We start from the raw sequence: 24,792 nt of genomic DNA, 5'->3' as shown, positions 1-24,792 counted from the left end.
CAACAATTAAATTAAATCCAATAGCCTATATCCCACAGCTATCATGCATTTACTTTTCCAAAAGAAAACAGGTGCAACAGAACATCAAAATGATCCATGGACAAGGAGTTTATAGCCTGGCTCCAGACCAGTCCTCTTGAGTAGAGGGGAAATGAGTTTATGAGTTACAGTAACGATCTTCAGTCTGAATATCAGGCGGAGTTTACACACAGTCCAAAGTTTGGTATGCGTATTTTTATCTGGCATCCGAAAAAATATCGTCACGCACAGAAATCCTTGCACACTTGTGAGTCCGATGCATTTTTATTATTATGTCCGTCGTTCTATTTGCAATACGAAACAAATAGTCTCTCCTGTATCTACGTAACAACATGACTGACAGGCTGAGGCACCAGCGCTGATGTGGAATGGAAAAGGCAGGTCGGGGAATGGTGGACACAATGCTCGCGTTCACCTCGCCAATCGGTTGTGCACTGTGGCCGGGTGCAGCAGCACTGCTTCCCGGGTAGAGAGAGCAGAGAGAGGGGGGCCAGTGAGGTGAAGCGAGCCGCTCAGACTTGACTCCAGCCGAGCGGGACTCGGCCGCACCTCTGTCTCCACGGCTTATTTTCGACTTGCATGTGTGACAAACTGCGAGATTTGTCTACTTCACTGACGGTGAAAAAAATCCACAACGAGGAAGGTATGCTGGCGTGTGTGGTGTGGTGGCTGGGTGCCTGTCTCGGTGCTTTGGGGTGCGCGCACGTCATGTGAAAATCGGCTCACAGAATCGGCTATTTAGAGTGACCGGCGCAGATCACCGATCGAGGCGGATCACGTGAAAATCGGCCATTTCCGGTCACGTGCCGATCGATCGGTGCATCCCTATTGAAAACATGTTACCAGACAAAACACAACAGCAGAGGATTACATCAAATAAAACAAGAGCACACAGTTTGCAGGGTATTTTCAAGGAGTAGTCTAAAAGAATTAAAAGGAATAAATTGGTCCAATTTTAAAATATTCTGGAGCTTATTCCATCTGTCAGGGCCATAAAAAGAAAAGGCAGTCCTTCCTAGGTCTGTCCTTACACGAGGTATAAACAATCTGATGTGGGATTGTGAACGTGTCCTATAGCATATATCACTGAGACTGATCAGCAATGATAGGTAGGAAGGAAGCTTCCCGATCAGGGCTTTATAAATGAATAATAGACAGTGCTGCTCCCTTCGAGCCGACAGAGCAGGCCAACCCACTTTCTCATATAAAATACATTGATGCGTGAGAAATCTATCACCAGTTATAAAGCGCAGGGCACTGTGATACACCGCATCAAGTGGCTTTAAGGTAGTGGAAGTGGCATGTGCATATACAACGTCACCATAATCCAATACAGACAAAATTAAGGACTGAACAACGGTCTTTCTAGATTCAAATGAAAAACAGGCTTTGTTCCTGTATAAGAACCCGATTTTTCGTCTCACTTTCTTGGTAAGGTGTTCCACATGGGTCTGAAATGTTCTTCTCCATATGCACAGTTCCATACTTCTCGTTAGATTTCTCAGACTATTCGCAATAACTTTGCCTACAGTGATGTCATGCTCTGTTTAAGTGCAAGTAATGGATGCTTCAGGCAAACAAATGCTCTGCGAGCACCGCCTCTTCCTACATCCACCACATTATTAAAACGTACTCCTTTTCATTGCTTGGGAACAAGAAAAATAATTTGACGTCCTGTATTTTTCATAAGATATGGATGTTACAGTTCCCTGCACTACACCACTGCCGTTGCTATGCGCTAGGACCAAAAAATTAAATATTTCCGAGTCCGTCTTGCTTTCTCAATCCTGAAAATGCACCTCAGAAAGCCTTGCAGACTGCCCCCAAATGCACACGTGTGTCTAAAAGAATACCAGTGGCAAAATACGCCAATAAAATGTATTCCATTACAGAAAACTGAATACATGCCTTAAAATGTATTTTTTAACGTATTCCACTACATTACTCAAATAAAGTAACCTATTCTGAATACTTTGAATACTTTTGGAATACTTAAATTTACATATTACATTAAGCTACATAATTTAGTGGATACTTATCCAAAGCGGCTTACAATAGTGCATTTTGTCAACAGTAGTGAATTCAACTATGCAATGCAGTTTGCATGAGCCAAGGCCTTTTAAAAGGAAGGAAGGATTATCATTTGTCAAATGAAGTGTGAACAGTGCAGGTGTCTCAGGGACGGGCAGATAGAGCAGCAGGGTTGTAGGGAGGCAGGTAGGCTACATTGTGCACGCCAACAAATTGCGTGCTTCATATGAATTTTAGAGCAAGTAAAAATATTCCCTTCAAGTATTCAATTTTTTTACGAAAGGAACTGTATTCAGAATACCACAAATTTAAAATGTAAGTGGACTGAATAAATAATACTAATATTTTCTATTCTGAATACAGTGTTCTGAATACATCTATTCAGATACTTCCCAACACTGCCCCTTGGACCTGGTTTTGCCTGCACTGGCTCTCCACTATAAATAGCTTGAAACAAAAATGCTTGTATTGTATGATACAATTATTTTGTAAATTCCTAATTTTATATTTTAGAAAACCAAAGTCAAGATAATCACAAGAGACAGTCAGGAAACAAATATTTCCCCATACTCTTATTTTCATACTTTCCCAGACCGACCAGACGAGGCACCGTTGAAGCAACCAGGATTTTGCATGTATTGTTGAGGGGTTCCTATCTGAAGGAACCCCCAGGGGGAACAGGGAGAACATGCAAACTCCACACAGAAATCCTTTATTTTTGATGACCCAGGACCTTCTAGCTGAGAGGCGACAGTGCTACCACTGTGCCACCGTGCCCCTCAGATTCCCTACCTGTGCAGAAACCCTGTATACTAAGTTGGTAATGTTATTTTTATTTTATTTTTTGGAAAAGGCTATAGTAACATTATTAGGATTTAATCTGTTCACATTACCTGTGCAATCGCCTTTTCAATACAGTCCTGAATGCAGGATGGAATGCCTGTACATTAAACAGAATTTTAGTACACAACATATGCAGTGATAATGAGAAAGCTTAATGTTATTTCATCTTCATCTGTTATTAGTCAAGCACCCCACCAACATCTACCCAATCACCATCTATTGCCATGTACTCAATATATCAATCAGTATGGAATAGGGATGGGCATCAATAAATATAAAAGCGGTGGGCTTGAAAGGCTGCACTTGTTGAACTTAAACTGACTGGTAGTTGTTGGACCCAGGGCCGCTGCAGGGTGCCCGATAAGAACTTAACCGGATGCTAGTCTATTTCTCAATGATCTTTATTAACATGCCAGTTAACACACGCTCTTTCAATGGTTCAGTTTGTGTGTGGTTCTGAAAACAATAAACAACAGAATTGAATGTGTGTCACAATTATGTATTATACTATAAACTGTCGATTTAGTAAAGCCCACAGGAATTGTAACTCACAAATGTCAGTAAGCGATATTACAGTGTGCATGTAACAAGGCTAATATAAAATAATAATAGCGATAAACATCCGACTTGGGCTATCAGGTAAGCACTGAAATAGCCCAACATTACATACAGATGTAATTCAGTAGAGACTAAGAATGGCACATGGTCTGCTGCCATCTAGTGGACGAAAAAAGGCACTGCAATAATATTCCAGGCCTGGATCAGTGACTGATGTAATGTGCTAGTCTGGGTATGATATGATAGCGGATATCACCGGATATGATAGCGGAACCCCCTTGTGCGGCATGTGGCTAGTTGACGCTAGCTTGACACTAGTTATATAGAAAGAATACGACTTTGTAAACACTTTGGTTTTATCCAAAATGGCACAGCCGCCACCATCGCCTGACACACCAACCAAAAGTGTAAACGAGGATGCGACGAGACAAAAGAGGTATCGTTAACGTTAGCTAATCATGCATGCCGTCTGCACACAGCTATTTTTGTATTTATTTAATTTCGTCGTTTTTTATGCAGATAAAACATGAACAAAGATTATATTTACTGTAATTTTATTGTGACGTTACAGAAGCAACATTTAGATGTAATATTATTGATCTTGAGTCGATTTTCTTAAAGTGTTGAGCGAGGTTCCCGTGGAAGTTCAGTGTCTAGGGGCGTGGTCTAGACCGGATTTCAGAATCTTGAACGATGCAAACCAGGCTCTTTCTCCGCAGGAGGAAGAGACTGGTGACGCGAGGTTAACTGAGTCTGAGTGGGTGGAGCTCGGTTCAGCGGGTGCGAGTAGACTGCTGGTCTGGAGTCAGCTGCTGAGCTGGATACATGCTTTTGAGTGAATGACTCGTTTCACTATCAGAAATGTATCCATTTTATCCAATAACATTTAGAAAGTGCTGCATGATTAAATTATTGTAGCCCGTTCAAGTTAGCAGACTCAGAGCAACTCGAGGGTTACACCGAAAGTTACCCAGCAGACTAGCAGAATCGGACGTCTCTTGTGAGCTGCTCTGGGTGGGGGGCAAGGGTGATTTCCCAGGTCCTGGGGGTAACGGATTCAGGTGACTCAAAAACCCAACTCTTTAGTGAATGACTCATACAAACTTGAGTTAGTAAAAAGAGTCAAACCTCCCATCACGGTTTGTTCTCAACAGAAAAACTGATGATTCTACCTGCATCGCCCCCATATGGGGGAGGCAAGCTACGGCTGCATAGTGGTGGATTATTAATTTAGTCGAAATATTGTCTTTTTCCTAATATGGGCAAAAACCTGAGGTGTGCATGTAACCGGTCACTATGTACAGATCATATTTACATCTGGAATGATTGGTTATTGATAAGTACCTCACACAACCCCATGTCCAAAAATCCCAACTATCCCTCACTGCAAATTATGAAAATAACCACATTTATATTGATCTAACCTTCTTGGCTTTCTGTGGTGGATCTACATCGACCACCTCATCCTCCTTTGTCAATGTCCTCCTCTTCCTCGGTGCATGTGCGGTTTCCATAATGGCAGGTGCGGCAGCCAGCCACTCCTTCTCAACCCTTTTGATTTCTTCATGACTATCTGTAAGGGTTAAAATAGGCCTGGGTTACACAAACAAATGAACTGTGCAACAATAGATTATGGTGATGACACAAGAACATCTCTTAACTGTTGATGACAGGGGCGCTGAATGAAGGGCATGGTCTACTTAACTTAAAATACTATACTGATACTGTACACAACATGGTAAGGTCACTATAAACCCACAAAGAGTTAAGTCCATATCAGAGTAGTATTATAGGAAAACTATAGGACTAGTCTAGTGATGTTCCATAACATACATAAAAAAATTGTCCCCCCAAACTGTCCTGCACACACACACCCCCGTCAACCAAACTGTCCGTCCTGCGCAACACACACCACCGTAAACCAAACTGTCCGTCCTGCACACACACACCACCGTGAACCAAACTGTCTGTCCTGCACACACACCACCGTCAACCAAACTGTCTGTCCTGCACACACACACACACCACCGTCAACCAAACTGTCTGTCCTACACACACACCACCGTCAACCAAACTGTCTGTCCTGCACACACACACACCACCGTCAACCAAACTGTCTGTCCTGCACACACACCACCGTCAACCAAACTGTCTGTCCTGCACACACACCACCGTCAACCAAACTGTCTGTCCTACACACACACCACCGTCAACCAAACTGTCTGTCCTGCACACACACCACCGTCAACCAAACTGTCTGTCCTACACACACACACACCACCGTCAACCAAACTGTCTGTCCTGCACACACACCACCGTGAACCAAACTGTCTGTCCTGCACACACACCACCGTGAACCAAACTGTCTGTCCTGCACACACACCACCGTCAACCAAACTGTCTGTCCTACACACACACCACCGTCAACCAAACTGTCTGTCCTGCACACACACCACCGTCAACCAAACTGTCTGTCCTACACACACACCACCGTCAACCAAACTGTCTGTCCTGCACACACACCACCGTCAACCAAACTGTCTGTCCTGCACACACACACACCACCGTAAACCAAACTGTCTGTCCTGCACACACACACACACACACACCACCGTCAACCAAACTGTCTGTCCTGCACACACACCACCGTCAACCAAACTGTCTGTCCTACACACACACACACCACCGTAAACCAAACTGTCTGTCCTGCACACACACCACCGTCAACCAAACTGTCTGTCCTGCACACACACCACCGTCAACCAAACTGTCTGTCCTGCACACACACACACCACCGTCAACCAAACTGTCTGTCCTGCACACACACCACCGTCAACCAAACTGTCTGTCCTGCACACACACACACCACCGTCAACCAAACTGTCTGTCCTGCACACACACCACCGTCAACCAAACTGTCTGTCCTGCACACACACCACCGTCAACCAAACTGTCTGTCCTGCACACACACACACCACCGTCAACCAAACTGTCTGTCCTGCACACACACCACCGTCAACCAAACTGTCTGTCCTGCACACACACCACCGTCAACTAAAACTGTCCGTCCTGCACACACCACGTCAACGTTCTAATCATACAATATTGTCATTCTACATAGTTCTATATCATGTTAGAGACTAAACCATTAATCATACAATGTCATTCTACATACTGTAGTTACATCAGTCAGACATATCTAATTATCCAATAATATAATTCAACATAGCGCTGCATAAACGGCAAAGCATGCAACTACAAGGAATACGTCTGTAGATGTATGAAGATTTCTACATTTCCAAATGTTGCTGCCGCAGACTGAAATTGCGATTGTTTAACTTGGCGATGGAATGGCAACCACATGGCATGGCCGCCATTATGCACAGGTGCAGAGAGCAGACCTGCGGGTGGGGGAGGGGAAGCTTAACGCTACTTCCAATGTCATACATTGCGACTAAAAGTATATTTGTAGTTGTGTTTACTTACCTCTGACTGCCAACACTTTAGCCAGGTACATTTTCCAGCCATGTTTGGGTGGTTTGCGGGTGTGGCATCCGTGTTCAACCAAACCAATTAAGTCTGGATTATTTTTAACAAATCGTTCTTTGAGTATGCTGACCTCGTTGCCTTCTGTCCAGTGGACAAACACCCAGGGTTCCGCCTCTGCCATTTTATTACTTACTTATTATTTTACTCTTTTTGCTATACCTCTCGGGACTCCGCGTTCTAGGGTGCACTTCAGCGCCAAGGTCTGCGCGCATGCGTAGACACCGCTAGTGCTGGGGCCTTCATAAATGTTTTGGTAGCGCCTGCATACCTTGTCTCACGGTACGTGCACATCATGAAACGCTCGGCGGCTTGCCTCCTGTGAAAGCCGCTTTGACGCTGATCTTGATAGGCTGTCTTGCTCTATTTCCGTGTCTGATTGGTCCATTTACCTCGCGCCCCCTGCCGCTGGAACCGCCCACAGCGTTTCACTGGCGCCTGGCGGTCTCTGCTTCAGCTTGCTGAACATGTGGGTTCAGGCAATACAACTTCTTCTGCTCTTTCTGGCAGACTGGATGCCTTTTGGCACAAAAGGTCTTGAAACAGTCTTTGTTGTGCCCTGGCTTAATACAGCAGCAAGCATGTGATGTGGTTAAAGAGACAGTTCAGAGCTACATTGGTTTTGGGGAAGTTTACCTTGAAACAAATAAATATGGCCTTGGTTTAGTCTGACTCTGAAGCATGTCAACAGCAATCTCAGACTAACTTGGTTCAATATGTTGAGTGGATTTAAAGAAGAAGAAAATACAGCAGAATGAATGGACGATATTGTGTGGCTCTCCTGCACTGCATGCTGCAGCAGTTAATTAACGGCCCCCTTTGAAGTTGCAGACTGCAGTTGGACAACAGAGGTGGGGGATGGTAGCACAAGTTGTCATTTGTGAAACTGGTGGCTTTTTTGCCTGAAAGGATTGTAACCCTCGCCATGAGCCCTGTAAAGTGACCTTTTATGTTCATCAAAGGTCGTAGATAGTTGGGTTTTAGTGTGTTTCTAGGTAAAAAAAAATCTGCAGAGCAGCTGCACATTTTTGATAGTCAAATCTACTGCTTCATCAGAGATGCTCACAAGTCTTTGAGGTGCAAGTCCAAGTCAAGTCTCAAGTCCCTATCGATGAGCGTTCTATCATCTACTGCATGCCATCCGGTCTGCATTGATAAAAATAAGGAATCCAAAGCATGTAGCATTATCATCACTCCTTTATCTATTACAATACAGTAGCAGCAATGATTAGTGATGACATTAGTAGACATTTCCTTAATGTTAATTAAACAAAAAATACAATTTGTTAGAAAGAAAAATAAAGATTGTTCCCAAGTCCCAAAGCTTCAAATCGAAGTCAAGTCCCAAGTCTTTGATGACGAGTCTCAAGTCAAGTCTCAAGTCACTGTGTGTTACTTAAGTCCCACTCAAGTCCAAGTCTCAAGTCCAAGTCCCCATCTCTGCTTCAAGATACAAGATGTTTATTGTCACTCGCTTTACAAGTACAACCGTGTGAAATTCTTGGGCTGCGTTGTGACCCTACATGTCGCAGTTATCATCATCATCATCATCATCATCAGTACACGTGTCATTATCACTCACTCTTGTATCTGATATCCAACATCAGGAAATCTTCATCAAAGTTACAGCTGTCGTATAGTATTGCATTTTTCCCATGTTATATATTGCATATTGCTCGGGGGGGTTTGAGTCATTACTGGGTGTGTTTTATTTGTTATTTAAGAGTCTGGTGGCCTGGGGGATGAAACTGTACAGCCTGCTTGTCCGAGTTTTTGGGGTTCTGTATCTCCTCCCTGATGGTAGCAGGGAGAACAGTTTGTTGAGTCTTTGATTATTTTCTGGGACCTCTTGAGGCAGCGCTGAGATAAGTTCTGCAGTTCCGGCAGCTCGCAGCCTGTTACGTGCTGGGCAGCGCGTCTCACTCTCCTCAGTGATTTGAGGTCCTTCGCAGTCCCGTACCAGGAGGTGAAGCAGCCGGTCAGCAGGCTTTCAATGGTGCCTCTGTAGAAGTCTTTGAGTATCATGGGACTCAGGCCGAACTTCTTTAGTCGCCTGAGACCATGCAGGCGTTGTTGTGCCCTTTTGGCAACAGAGGTGGTGTGGCTGGTCCAAGTTAGGTCCTGGTGTATGTTGACACCTAGGTACTTGAAGCTGTCCAACCCTGTGCCGTGCTGTAGATGGTGATCGGGCGGTGCTCCCCTCCTTCTCTCCTGTAGTCTGTGATAACCTCCTTGGTCTTAGCCACGTTCTGGGAGAGATGGTTGTCCTGGCACCACTGTTCCAGGACAGCCACCTCTTTCCTGTAGGCCGTCTCGTCGCCGTGATCAGCCCCACCACTGCTGTGTCATCAGCAAACTTCACGATGGTGTTTGATGTTTGGGTTTCCACGCAGTCGTGGGTGTGTACCAGTAGGGGCTGGAGACACAGCCCTGCAGCGCTCCTATTCTGATGGTCAGAGGGGAGGAGATGCGATCGTCTATTTTTTACCACCTGTTGTCGGTCTGTGAGGAAGTCCAATATCCAGTCACATATCGCTTTGCTCAGGCCTAGATCTTTGAGCTTCTCGACCAGCCTGGAGGGCACAATGGTGTTGAACACTGAGCTGTAGTCCACAAACAGCGTTCTTACTTTTGTGTCCTTTGCCTCCAGGTGGGAGAGGGCCGTGTGCAGCACTAGGGCTACGTCTTCTGTGCTCCTGTTGGTGCGGTATGCGAATTGCAGGGGCTCGTGTGTGGAGGGGAGCAGGGGGCGGATGTGTGATATTACTAGTTTTTCCAGGCACTTGCTGGCTATGGGGGTTAGTGCTATTGGTCGCCAGTCGTTGTATATAACATTACCTTCACATGTATTTGTATCCGGCGTCTTGCAAACCAGGTTTGTGCACAAATCTACTCCACTTAACTAACTACATGAGTGCATGCATTTCCATGGATCGACTGTATTTCTCCATGGTCTTATCTGCCTTTTGAATGAGTCAACAGAATTGGCAGACCATATGTGGGCAGAGCATAACTTGTGTGCACTGGTGCAGCCAGTGTTCACAATGACGGAAAAACATTTTTCCCCCCATAAATGCAGTATTGTGGGTATCGGACGAATGGGGTCACCCCTATGTTCCCCGGGTCCTATGTTCCCCGGGTCCTATGTTCCCCGATTGGGGCCGAACGCAAGTCCGACCTCATGCTAGTCTGACCTCACGCTAGTCCGACTGGGGCCGGGTGCGCCTGTGAGGTTAGGGTTAGGGTGAGGGTTGGGTGGGGGTTAGGGGCCGTCAGCACCCGGCCCCGGTCAGACTAACGGTCGGACTAGCGAACGCAAGTCCGACCTCACGCTAGTCCGACCTCACGCTAGTCCGACTGGGGCCGGGTGCGCCTGTGAGGTCAGGGTTAGGGTGAGGGTTGGGTGGGGGTTAGGGGCCGTCAGCACCCGGCCCCGGTCGGACTAACATGAGGTCGGACTAGCGTCATAGAAAGGGTTCTATGTTCCCCGGTCCCACAAAATCGGGGAACATAGCACCCGGGGAACATAGGACCCGGGGAACATAGGTACGCTCCCGGACGAATCAGCGTGACGATCAATCCCCCAGAAATGCTGATCCCCGTAGCAGTTAACTAGTATGAGTAGTGCCAATGTTAATATCTCAAAAAATATACATCACATCGCTTATATTTTGACATTCTCAGTAAGAGCAAAAGTAGCTCAAGAGTTTAATATACAGTTTAACATGTCGTACAAATGTTGTGTAACTGTCGCAGTTTTTAAAATGTAAGCAGCAGAGCCAGCTAGAGTGAGATGCTCAAGCTCCCATGGCTGTTTTGCACCAGTTTGTTAACCTTATCGACTGATCCCTCATACTGTATGTACTTTTGGAAGCAGGGACAAAGAGGTTAAAGGTCTGTGATGTCACAACAGGAGTGGCCTCAGTGGCGGATTTAGGCTGTTTGAAGGGCAGGGGTGAAACTATTAAAAGGGCAGCCATCCATGGGGTCCCACCAACATGGAAAAAGCTATGTTGTAGGAATGACAAAGTATTGGAGGTAAACGCTGATCCAGCAAGCCGCTGGCATCGTTTATTGCATACAAGACAGCAGGTTGTAGGCTAGCTAGTAGAGCGGCTAACTAGCTGGTAGGTGCAGGCTATGAAGAGTGGCCTATAGTTGCCTCCTCAGCGAGGTGGGTCGGACTAGCTGGCAGTCCCCATCCAGCCATCCTCAAGTTTCTTCACCATGCCTGCCGCATACAAGAACAAATTCAACTGCATCATAACGGCTCATTGTACTGCCCACAAATTACTCTGACCTGAACAACACAGCCCTAAAGGCCCTGACACACAGGCGACGTTTGGCTGTCGTCAATTGACTGTCGCGTCTGTCACCCTTGTTTTTGTGGCACGTCCCACACCGTTAACTCTAGTCGTTGGGTTTTCCAGCCGATAGGACATGTTGATCAGCATCGGGCTGTGTGGGTGAGAAAGATCACATCAGATTGGCTGGTCAGCTGAAGCAGCTGCAGGATAAGAGGGCACGCACACGACCTTCTGCTCAATTTTTCAACTTGATCACATCTGGTAATTCCATACACAAATGTTCTCATTATCCACCTCCAACTCTTTCAAGCAAAAGACTCGACAAGGGCTGACAACACCAGTGCAACTTTTTCAGACATATCCTCTTAGAAGCAGTGAGAGTAGTGTGAAAATGGTAGGCAAATGCTGCTTTGTTTCATAACATATGGAGTCCTAGGTCTCACGCAGGGCCAGAACCTACTTGCTGGTCGGCTGTGGTCATCGGGGTGTGTTCAAATGCAACGTTTTGTCCCGGAGAAAGGTGACATGATGCAACACAACATTCTGCCTTCACTGCCATTTGCCATCATTGCATGTGTCCAGGACAAGGGGGACCACTTGCTCCCCTTTTTATAGAACTGGCCCTGTATAGGCCTGCTTTCACTCACGGGAGGCCTGCTTTCGCTTAGCAGCAGGTTCTCTGGCCCATGAAGCTTGCTTTTTCTCAGCATTAGTCATAGCCCTCAGTGATATCATTCGCTTATATAAGAAGATTATGACATCACTTTTTACATAATTAGTGATGTCATAACATGATTTTGCTCTTATGACATCACAGATGATATCATCAGTGGGACTCTTATGTCTTCACCAATGATGTAATAACTCCTTTTATGACATCACTGGTGGCATCACAATTGCTCTTATGACATCACTGATGAATCATCAGTGGGACTTATTACATCACTTCCGGGACAGACAGAGATTGGATGAGTTGAGTTCCCTCCCCCTCCCTCCCCTGATATGTGAAGCACTTTGGGGTGTCCTGAAAGGCGCTATATAAATCCAATAACTTAATTAATAATTGCACAAAGCCCCTTTTATATAAAATTAGAGAAGATTGTATTGTGCCACATTTTCTTATTCACCTTGTGTTTGAATTATGTCTTGAAAAAATATCAGGAATTGAAATTACAATCGGAAACTTCTGAACTCATAACTGATTCATAATGTGAGTCAAACTAGGTTTGACCAGGTGAGACATACGTTTTAGCAGGTAAAACAGCTGACAGGAAGTCGTGTTACAATGGGTCAATTGGCTGCATAAGGTGAATTTTGAAGCTAATCATTCAATCACAAAAATGAAAGACAACACATGAATTTTGCATGCTGGCTACATTGAGGCAGTTTATAGCCAAGTCTGTCTACTGTTTATTTGGGTGCTGTGTTTTTATTTAGAAGGCGACGTGATTAATGTATTTGACAGGTTACTTACAGGCTATTGTGCAACAAAAAATGCTCACCAGTACCAAGATAGCATTCTTTTTGGTAAATTTGAAAGACGGCAATTGAATCATTTTGAGAAATATTGTGTAGAGACTTCTTTAAATATACTTGTTGAGGATTATGCTGTATTTTCTGACAAAGCCATAATCAATTCTCAGGTCTATAAAAGCACAAAGTATAGAAAAGCAACCAAAAGAAATGATTCAGTAGTTGAAACACGCAATGGTACAGCAAGTCAAATTGAATCATTTGTGTCTGTCAAAACTTTGACTGGAGAACAGCATGTTTTTTGCCTGTTAAGAACATTACAAACAGCAAGACTGAATACCATCACACCACCCGCTCACTTGTTGGCTCCACATGGTGCAGCTATAAAGCACATCCATGCAGTTGATGATGTTGGCAATCTCACAGCTGTAAAGCCCACAGATTTGTGTGGTAAATTTGTTGTATATAAGAAAGACACATGTTTCATTATCTGTTTGTTGCCAAACCTTTTTGAGAGGGACTAAAGACCGATATTATTTTTTGCTGCTTCAGGTCCAATGTTGTGGAATTTTCGAGTCACAATATTATCCCTTGTTGGTTTCCCTGCGATGGCTCGCCCATTTCGCTGGCTCACAGCCGCTTGCCAAGCTGATGAGCAATAGACCTGTCATTAAGTCCCACCATGCTTTTTGAATGGAGTTTGGTTACGGATTTGCCTAACCTATAAACTATCTAGGCTACTTGTCACCACCATATCTAGCTTTACATGTTGTACATCACCCTCCATGGCATATGTGAAGTCCTTTCTGATGGCTTCTTGACGATATCAGGCCTCCTTGGGATATAACTTTTAACAGTGACGGCTGCCATGTATTCTCAGTGCTGTGCTGCAGTCAAGCCGTGTGTGTGTCAGAGGGGCGTGGCTTATCGATAGGTCAATTGTGGCTCGCCACGACGCCCTCCTTACTCGAGTATTCCCAAATGTAATGTACTAAGCATTGGGTTTGAATGAGAAAATGTACTGACTTTAAAAGGTAATTCATAAGCATTGTTGATTATTTTTAAATATACATCTGTTGTGTTGCTGTTATATGTTTATGCAATTGACATGTTTACTGTTTTCTATTTTGGTCTGTCAATGTGGTTGCATTGGAGGATTGTTGCTAATTGATGAGCCAGCTTGGCAATTTCTTACTCTGGTGAATCCAATGACTTCTCACTTTGGAAATGTCAGCGAGTGTGTTGATTTGCACCAAATAAAGACTTCTTAAGATGACCCATGTGCTCCAGTGACCTTCTGTTTGATGCTGATGTGTTCCTGAACTGCACATGCACCGGCCCTCATCTCCCCAACTGTTTTAGCACATGAACTCAGGTTAGGACTAAATGCCTCTATGCATAAACAGAAATGCATCTGAACCGGCTTCCGATAGCTTAACTCCATACCTGATCAGTTGTTCATCTCTTTAGCACTTTTAAATTGAAAAAGGAAAAGTAACATTTTAAATTGAATTACATAATTTTATGTAAACTATGCATTCACGTTTATAAGTTGCAAAGTTTTAAACCACATACGTGATATTAGTTTCACATTAATTCCATAATTCACATTTTAAGTGTTTTTATTTTTACATACATTTAAAATGAATACATTACTGTACATTTGACCTATTTATCTGACAAAGGTTGCACGTGTTAATTTTACATTTTCCACATGTGATTGCCTTTATTCAAATGTCAACTAGTTTGTGAAAAAGTGTTTCACATGTGAATACTACTCACATGTGGTTAGGTATTCATTTCCATGTGAGTAGATCTAATCATGTGTGAAACTCAAATTAATTTCAGCTCACATGTGAGTAGATACAAGCACATGTGACTTTGACAACTTTATTTTGTCACATGTGGAAAATGTCATGTCACATGTGACATTGACACATTATACTTTCACATGTGAACATTTTTATTTCACATGTGAATAAATCATAATCACATGTGAGATTGCATGTTTCACATGTGACTTTGACACACATAACATTTTCACATGTGGAAAATGTCATTCACATGTGAATAAATCATAATCACGTGAGATTGCATGTTTCACATGTGACTTTGACACACATTCAATTCTCACATGTGGAAAATGTTATTCACATGTGAATAAAGCATAATCACATGTGCGATTGCACGTTTCACATGTGACTTTGACACATGTAAAATTATCACATGTGGAAAATGTCTTTCACATGTGAATAAATCATAATCACATGTGAGATTGCAAGTTTCACATGTGACATTGACACACATAACATTTTCACATGTGGAAAATGTCATTCACATGTGAATAAATCATAATCACATGTGAGATTGCATGTTTCACATGTGACTTTGACACACATAACATTTTCACATGTGGAAAATGTCTTTCACATGTGAATAAATCATAATCACATGTGAGATTGCATGTTTCACATGTGACTTTGACACACATTAAATTCTCACATGTGGAAAATGTTATTCACATGTGAATAAAGCATAATCACATGTGCGATTGCACGTTTCACATGTGACTTTGACACATGTAAAATTATCACATGTGGAAAATGTCTTTCACATGTGAATAAATCATAATCACATGTGAGATTGCAAGTTTCACATGTGACATTGACACACATAACATTTTCACATGTGGAAAATGTCATTCACATGTGAATAAATCATAATCACATGTGAGATTGCATGTTTCACATGTGACTTTGACACACATAAAATTATCACATGTGGAAAATGTCTTTCACATGTGAATAAATCATAATCACATGTGAGATTGCATGTTTCACATGTGACTTTGACACACATTAAATTCTCACATGTGGACAATGTTATTCACATGTGAATAAATCATAATCACATGTCAGATTGCACGTTTCACATGTGACTTTGACACACGTAAAATTATCACATGTGGAAAATGTCTTTCACATGTGAATAAATCATAATCACATGTGAGATTGCAAGTTTCACATGTGACATTGACACACATAACATTTTCACACGTGGAAAATGTCATTCACATGTGAATAAATCATAATCACATGTGAGATTGCATGTTTCACATGTGACTTTGACACACATAAAATTATCACATGTGGAAAATGTCTTTCACATGTAAATAAATCATAATCACACGTGAGATTGCATGTGTCACATGTGACTTTGACACACATTTAATTCTCACATGTGGAAAATGTTATTCACATGTGAATAAATCATAATCACATGTGAGATTGCACGTTTCACATGTGACTTTGACACACGTAAAATTATCACATGTGGAAAATGTCTTTCACATGTGAATAAATCATAATCACATGTGAGATTGCAAGTTTCACATGTGACATTGACACACATAACATTTTCACATGTGGAAAATGTCATTCACATGTGAATAAATCATAATCACATGTGAGATTGCATGTTTCACATGTGACTTTGACACACATTAAATTCTCACATGTGGAAAATGTTATTCACATGTGAATAAATCATAATCACATGTGAGATTGCACGTTTCACATGTGACTTTGACACACATAAAATTATCACATGTGGAAAATGTCTTTCACATGTGAATAAATCATAATCACATGTGAGATTGCAAGTTTCACATGTGACTTTGACACACATTATACTTTCACATGTGAACGTTTTTATTTCACATGTGAATAAAGCATAATCACATGTGAGATTGCAGGTTTCACATGTGACTTTGACACACATTATATTTTCACATGTGGAATATTTCATTTCACATGTGAGATTGCACGTTTCACATGTGAAAGTGAGTTTTCACATGTGAAATGGAAGATTTCACATGTGAATTACATGTGACTTTTTCGTAAGGGTAAAGTCAAGCTCAAACAGATTTTTAAAACGAATTGCCAAAATCAGAACTTCATAGGTGCAAGTTAAAATGAAAACAATGACTCTTCTTCTTCTACTCCTTTTCATGTCTTTCTTCTTCTGTGGTTTGCCCCCCTCTCCGCAGCAGGGCTCACTGAGCTCAGAAACAGAGCTAGCTCAGTACTTTTCGCAGGAAGTGGCCGGCCATTCCTCCCTGTCTGAATCCATGTTGATGGCCTTGAGCAGTGATGACATGCCCCACCATAGGGGCTGCAGTGCCTCAGTGGTCAACTCTTCCCCACAGCCACACGGTACGCTCCACCACAACCCCTCCCCACAGCCACACGGTATGCTCCACCACAACCCCTCCCCACAGCCACATGGTACATTTCACCACAACCCCTCCCCACAGCCACACGGTACACTTCACCACAACCCCTCCCCACAGCCACATGGTACATTTCACCACAACCCCTCCCCACAGCCAAATAGTACACTTCACCACAACCCCTCCCCACAGCCACACGGTACACTTCACCACAACCCCTCCCCACAGCCACACGGTACACTTCACCACAACCCCTCCCCACAGCCACATGGTACATTTCACCACAACCCCTCCCCACAGCCACACGGTACATTTCACCACAACCCCTCCCCACAGCCACACGGTACACTTCACCACAACCCCTCCCCACAGCCACATGGTACATTTCACCACAACCCCTCCCCACAGCCACACGGTACGCTCCACCACAACCCCTCCCCACAGCCACATAGTACACTTCACCACAACCCCTCCCCACAGCCACATGGTACACTCTACGACTGTAAATGTCAAGTTAAAGCCTGGCTTGATTCAATCCTTTGTGAAAGCATGAAATCTTTCTCGCACAAATCTCAAGTAAATCCAGCTGAAAAGCCATCACCAGCATCTCATTGTCAGTATTCACCTTCTCTTTGAAAGGAGTGGAGGGTGGCCATATGTGCAGTGCAACACATGGCAAGACCCCTGTCCCTGTGAAGCAGCATGCGGAGGCAGTGTGCCAGCCCAGTGTTGGCTCAAGGCCCGCTTCAGTTGGAAGCCCACTTCTCCACCAGCGACAGGTGATGTGCTGTGAGGATGAACCCAGCGATGACGACCAGGACCCTGTCAACACTGGAAAGACCCCGCCCTTCTGCCGGCCGAGGAATTCCAGGGCTGCTCCCTCCGGTGATGCCCAGTCATCCCAGTTACCGGAAAATGATTGTGGGATTGTAATTGCTATGTCATCCTTGGATGTAGACCAAGATAGCCAAGATGGTGGGGATTTGCAGAGGGATGGAAATAATGACATGCCCACACCGCTCTATGGTAGCTCCCTGGGATCTGAGGAGGGTATCGTCATAAACTCAGGTTCCGAGTCACCCTTCATGCCCATTCGCTGCCCCTTTGGCCATGAGGCAGGGGTGACAGCCAGCATGAGTTCTGGGTCTAGTCATTTGGGCGTTAAAAAGGATACCTGTGCAAATCGAGATGGTGGACAAACGGAGTCCAAACGCTCCCCCAAACTGGAACACAAAGCCGTAACACGGGTCAAAAGCATGATGAACATCGAAGCACCCAACCTGCCCCAGCCACTAAAGCCCAAAGTTGATGAGTCTTCTCCAGTGTTGGCCTCATCCCAGCCCCCATCCCAAGCCCTGCAGTTTGGGGGAACAATCCCCAGGACTCCAGGTTGGGTGATACCCCACCAGCACTGCAGCAAGGGGGAGGCCAATGAGTTGGCAGGAGTTTGCACCATTGACATGGTGATCCTGAGGAGAAGTGAGGATGAGTCATTTGGCCTTGATCTGGAGATCAAGTCATCCCCTCTTAAGGTCATCATCACTGGGCTAAGGCCTGGAGGGGCTGCAGAAAGGGTATGTCTAGTCTGCTACATCTTTAAGTTATTCCAATGTCAGCTAACATATAGTATATAGATGCTCTTAAAATATTGTATGTCCTTCATGTGTTCATGACAGCTAAAGTTATTTGAGGAAATGACGAGGTAAGACAAGGTAACTTGATCACTGGTGCTACTGTTGCTCAACGAAAAATTGTGTTTTCTCCCTGATTTATGGCCTCATCCTTCCAGGAATCCATGGGTAAACTGGGAGTTGGAGATGAGATTGTGGCCATTGGAGATAAACTGGTGAGCTCATCTAGCTACCAGGAGATCTGTGAATTAATGCACAACCTTCCTGTAATGCTCTCCCTGGAGGTCAGGAGACCAGTTTTCTCCCTGGAGGTCGGGAGACCAGTTTCAGGTGAGACCCTTGCTTGCAGTAAAATTACTTATTCCTTGCATCGGAGGTCATTCGGCATCAATGTGGATGCTACTATCATGCTAAAAACATTGAAACTCAAATTATATAACTATCATGTAGAACTTCAACTGATAAGTTAAGTTTTGCAAACCTATGGGCTCATTCATAAAACTTGTTACATCACGCCGTGTTGCATGTTGGGACGGGGGCAACATCTGTTGGGGCCAGGCCATTATTTAACGGTAGTTACCTGAAAACCTGTGTTGTTAATTTTTCTTTGCCTGAAAGTTGGTTAAATCATCTTCATGGAGAAGGTAAAAGAGAAAGAAATCTAACCGTACCATACCATAAGACTTTTTTTAAATTTTTTATTTTAAATTTTTAGAGAACAATAATAAAACACAAACAAAACAAACATGCTCAGACATAGGAAAGAAAAGAAAAAGGAAAAAAATACACCATCGGCGTTCAACATTACAACATGGTGCTACCAGCCGCATAAGGTGATTGTGTTTGTAATAGATATTGTGCATGAGGTCCCACGAAAGGGGTCCATGAGAAACCAGACGTGCGAGCCATCTGTCACCTCTAGCCTCAGTCACTATTCATTGTTAACCTTGTCAAAGTCGGCCAAAAACAACAACCCTTCAGCCGGAGGCGGAACTCGCCATTTTCGGCTGCTCGGAATCCTCTCTGCTCCCTATGGCTATACAACAGTCTCTGACGCAGGGAACGACTGTCGCCAAGAGACTCATTCTGAGGGAGTGGAAGTCTCCCTCTACACCTTCTTTTCAGCTGTGGCTGACGGACACGATCTCGGTTATACGTATGGAGAGGCTCCGGTTTTTGAGGACAAATTCTCTTGGGAAGTTCTTGGTTGTCTGGGACCCGTTTCTGGCCTATTTGGATGAGGTTAATAACGGTACGTGACTCGCATAACTGACTTCTCATGGACCCTTTGCGTGGGATCCTACGCAAATCCCTTGCAGGCACATGGGGACCTTACGTGGCTGGTAGTGCCAAGCTGTAGTATTGGAATGTGAACTATGTTTGTTTTTTCTTTCTCTGTCTGAGCCTTTTGTGTTGTTTCTGTTTTACGTTTTGAAAATTGCAAAATAAAAAGAAAGTCGGCCAAAAACGGGTCCCAAATAGTTGAAAAGCTTTTAAGCGAGTTGGCCCTCAGGGACCTGAGTTTCTCCATCTGTATAACAGAGATCATGTCCATCAGCCACACCTGAAAAGAAGGTGAAGAGGAGGACTTCCATTCCTTCAGAATGAGTCTTTTGGGAACAGTTGTCCCGAGTGTCAGAGAGGACTCCGAGCAGCCGAAGATGGCGAGTTCTGCCTCCGGCTGTAGAGTTATTTTGTAGGCCAGTACCAGTCAAATATTTTGGCCCAGAATCCCGTTAATGAAGGGCAGAACCAGAAGGCATGAGTTAGTGTGCCCTCTGACACCTGACACCTGACACCTGTCACACAGTGGTGAGACAGAAGGAGAAGATCTTGCGTAGTTTATGCTTGGAGTAGTGAAGACGGTGAGTTACTTTAAATTGGATCAGCTGGTGTCTGCTATTAACTGAGCAGAGTGGTACCACAGACAGACTCCTCTCCCATATAATGTCAGATAAATCAATACCAAGTTCCCCCTGCCATGTATCTCTAATCCTCTCAGTAGAGGCCGTGTTGCAGTTATCAAAGATACATACAAATCTAGAGATAAGATGCTTGGAGTGAGGGCTCAGCAATACATAGAAAAAAGCATGTTCATTTGGGAGTGCTTCAAAGGTGTGAATCTTGGATCGAACATAATTTCTGATTTGCAGGAATCTGAGCCAGTTCTTGCCGGGCAACTCAAACCTCCTCTTCAGCAGATCAAAGGATGCAAAATGACCATCTATGTATAGGTATTTGATGGAAACTAGCCCCTTCTCACTCCAGGCATGGTCGTTTTTGTCTGACCATGGAGTCAAAAAAGACTGATTGAAACAAATTGACATGTGGACAGAAACATCTGGTAGACTCAAAACACTCCTGACTTGGTTTAAAATTCTTAAAAAGATGTAAAAGGTTTTTCATGACAAAACTTAAATTAGAATTGTCTAAGGTCCCAGGTCTCTCTGACTTAGCAAATAGCATGGCTGGCAAGGTAGAGTTGACAATGGAGCTGGCCTCCATTTTCAGCCACAGGGGAACCCTGGAAATTCCTGGAGTCCCTTACTGCCAGTGCATCAGAGCCCTAACATTGCCAGCCCAGTAGTAATGCCTAAATACTGGTAAGGCCAGCCCTCCCTCAGACTTGGGTTTTTGTAAGTGAATTAAAAAGATTCTGTGGTTCTTATAATTCCAGATGTAGGACAGAATTACGGAGTCCACTTCTTTGAAAAAAGCGAATGTGAGAAAGATGGGAAGATTTTGACAAAGATAAAGGAACCTAGGAAGATAAACCATCTTAACTGAGTTTATACGGCCAATCATGGAGACGGGCAGGACTTTCCCGTTTTCCATACACTTCACCACTCTAGTCAAACGCTTTGCCACGGCAAAAGTCAGGAAGAAGACATTTCAGGTACGAACAGACTTGAATACTGCTTGATTGATTTGTGCAATAATTGTGAGAATGTGTGTGTGCACTGTAATAATAACAGCAATAATAAATACTAAATAATAATAATAAAAGTGCTTGTTGTGACATCTCAGTGGCAATGTTTTCTTTCCAATCAGGCTGTTTATGAAAGAACATGATGGCTAAACCTACAGTTTGTGTTTGTAAGTTAGAATGCTGACAGGAGAGCAGGTGGTGACATGAAAGTTAGTGAGAAAAGGAGAAGATACTGAATAATGACATCACAACAGTATAATCCTAATGTTGATTTAAAATGAGATATTCCTTTAAATACGGCTAAAAAAGGTAAAAAAAAAACACTCAAGCCCCCCCTTCCGCTTGAGGGGGGGCCCTGCAGAGATGAATAGCCCAGGGGCCCATGAAGTGTAAAATCGGCCCTGAACACAGCAATCGCACTCGGATGCGGGACAAAACAAGCGGACCGAGATCGCCAAGAAACGAACTCTGGTGCGGTTCGTTTGTGGTGAGAACGTGATCCGACCTCGATCCGACACAACTACAGGAAACAGTGCGCATTTTTGGATGAAACAGCTGCCGTAGTCAGCTGCGCTGTGCGTAATGGCCTGAAGAACACGCATTTTTATCGTTTAAAAACATCTTCATTCAGATCCTGCTTTGGCGACTTATGAAACTAGCGTTTGCATGGATAAACTTTGGGGGATTTTTGCATCATCACATCAGCTGTTTGAACTCGATCAACTTATCTGGTCTCCATTAAATAAATGAAAACAAGTCATGGTAATCAGAGCCAGCCTTCTGTGTTCATATGCGTAATCCTCTGAAGTCTCTGTGATAGTAATATCAGAAGGGTCTTTGATCTTCTATCTCCAAATTCCCGATAGATAGCCTAAATAAATACATACATACATAGGCTAAATAAATAAATAAATAAATAACTTTCTCCCTCTCTCTCCCGATCCCTCCCTCTTTCTTTCTCTCTCTCTCTCTCTCTCCTCGCGCACGCCCGACGTAGCCTACAATGTAGGTCTAACAAAACGCATTCTGCTTCTCCATACAACCTTGCCCTGAACCGCCACTGTTATTTGTACCTGTCCCCTGTATCTGTTGCCTGTTGCCTGTATCTGTTGCCTGTTGCTTGTCTTTTGTTTTACTTTTAAGCGTCTTTGAGTCTTGAAAAGCGCTATATAAAATAAATGCATTATTATTATTATTCTTATAATCATATAGGAAAATCTCTGGGAATTATGTTTTCCATCCCGAGAGGCTATTAGCCTCCTGGGGCCCTATTCTCCCACAGGCCTTAGGCGCAAAAACTGGCCTTAAATGCAAAAAAAACGTGCCTTGCGCCTGCCTCGGGAAGATAGCAACATGGCTTTAGGCCCCGAAATGCGCTTTACGCCAAACAGGCGTGGCGCAGTGCCAGAATAGGCCAGAATGGGCGTTTCAGCCTTAAATACTGGCCTAACGATATCTTCCGCCCTGGCGTTAATTTAGTGCTTAGCGCTTTTCAAAACCAGGCCTATTCAGTGCGCCGGTTGCGCAGAGCTCTCCTCTGCCATCTGACTCTCTGTCCCCCCTCTCTCTGTGTCACTCCCTCTCTCTTGCTCATCAGACAGGCAGACTGCTGGAAGAAAGTTTGCCGGTTCTCTCTCTCTCTCACTCCCTCGTGCATCAGACAGCAGACAGGCACAAAGCCACAGATGTGAAATCTCCCAGTATGCATTGAGGCGCATTGAGGCGCATTGAGGCAAATCTGTTTGAGAAGAAATAGCAACCAAATCAGCTTAAATAGGGTAAGTGGTAGATCAAAATAATGTTTATCTTAACACAATTGCAATTGTGGAACATTTCAATATTGGACAAAATAAAATCGCTAAATCAAATCACAACCCTATGTGAAACATATATGTCATCCTGGGCCTATATATATCCCTCGCAGATTTAACGTGATTTAGATAAGTGACAGCGTAACGCGGTTCTACTGTCATGTCCTATACTGTGATGTCCACTCCAATAAATTGGCCCTACTTCACATTTAGTTTTACAATAAAAACACATTTCTGCAATGACTTTACATAATGTAGGCTATATTTATGTGCATCATCCTACCTGCAGCAGGGGAGAGAAAACAATATCATTCTGGACAAACTTTCACCAATCTAATCTCATCATGACATAGGGATAGGCTATTTTTTTCTAGCCAATGCGTTTAGAACATTCTTTTCACTTTGATCTTGCTATAGTGTAGCGTATTTACATATTTACAGTATTTAAACTGCAGTTAGATCGGTTTGAGAAGCATAATAATATGGAATAATAGCCTATATATGGAGACAGATAGACGGGGATGAAAGGGAGGGGGGCGAGCAGAGCGCTTGGCTTTACTGGATCGCTCCGTGGAATTGGAGCTTAACACTTTCAGTGCCACGGCCCTTGGGCAAAAGGTTGCTTGCTGTGCCACATAGGCCGCAATGCATTTTAAAACAGTCATATAATTTCTTTAATAATTACTATGTAAACACTGAACACGCACAAATAACGATGAGACTCTCTTCTATCACCTGCAAAAAAAAGTTTATTGATCCCATTTTCCGTTCTTTAGTTATGAGCCGGAGAAGATAGCTTGATTGAACGAAAAACAGAGCTTTTTTTCTACGAGCTGAGATAATGAGCCTTTTGTGAAATTAAACATTTCAAGCACATCACTGACTCTGAAGCTAATTTTCTGATGTAGTCACACCTCAAAAATAATTTCCTTCAATAAAACAGTGAAGGCAAGGGAATTTTGTTTGGAAGAATAATATTTTTAGCTGAAACCAGCAGCGCTGGCGCCTGCATGCGCTGCTGGTTGCAGCTTCTTGCTGATCTTTTGCTGCTGGTGGGCATCGGATATTCTGGCTTGCGTTTGCCAACCCTGTCCTGCTGTCTGGGTCTGTGTTGTGTACTTGGCTCTGCGTGCCCACCTCCCCCCCTCCTCCTCCCCCCCCCCCCCCCGTTGTGGGAGGAGTGTCTCTCTGCTCTGCTGTTTTCTCTGCCTGTGCTCAGCACTGAAAAAGTCCGCTAGATCCTGCTTTTTTACAGCCGCGTGTACCAGCTCCCATGCTTCGAGTTGAGAATAATAACAAATCCACGGCTGATCATGTGTTGCAGCGGACACGGAGGCTGTTGCAGCGGACACCGAGGTGCTCAATTGTGATAGCAGATTGGCTGCTGCAGGGG

General features: G+C 43.8%; 1 protein-coding gene across 1 annotated transcript in view; it reads left to right on the top strand.

The window, feature by feature from the left end:
* Positions 1-16,957: 16,957 nt before the first annotated feature.
* LOC310771391 (PDZ domain-containing protein 2-like) overlaps positions 16,958-24,792 on the top strand; it is a gene marked incomplete at its 3' end in the record, with an annotated part of 34,910 nt that continues 27,075 nt past the window's right edge. The window contains exons 1-3 of the mRNA XM_083664014.1: positions 16,958-17,011; positions 17,668-18,602; positions 18,818-18,989. Of these exons, the coding sequence (XP_083520140.1) occupies positions 17,685-18,602; positions 18,818-18,989 (1,090 nt within the window). The 5' untranslated portion in view covers positions 16,958-17,011; positions 17,668-17,684. The remainder of the gene's footprint in view (positions 17,012-17,667; positions 18,603-18,817; positions 18,990-24,792) is intronic.

This window comes from Poromitra crassiceps (assembly GCF_964638095.1).
Source record: "Poromitra crassiceps genome assembly, contig: HAP1_SCAFFOLD_586, whole genome shotgun sequence".
In the NCBI taxonomy this organism is placed as follows: domain Eukaryota; kingdom Metazoa; phylum Chordata; class Actinopteri; order Beryciformes; family Melamphaidae; genus Poromitra; species Poromitra crassiceps.
The sequence above is the reverse complement of the archived record's forward strand: the minus strand, read 5'-3'. Positions and strand labels throughout refer to the sequence as shown.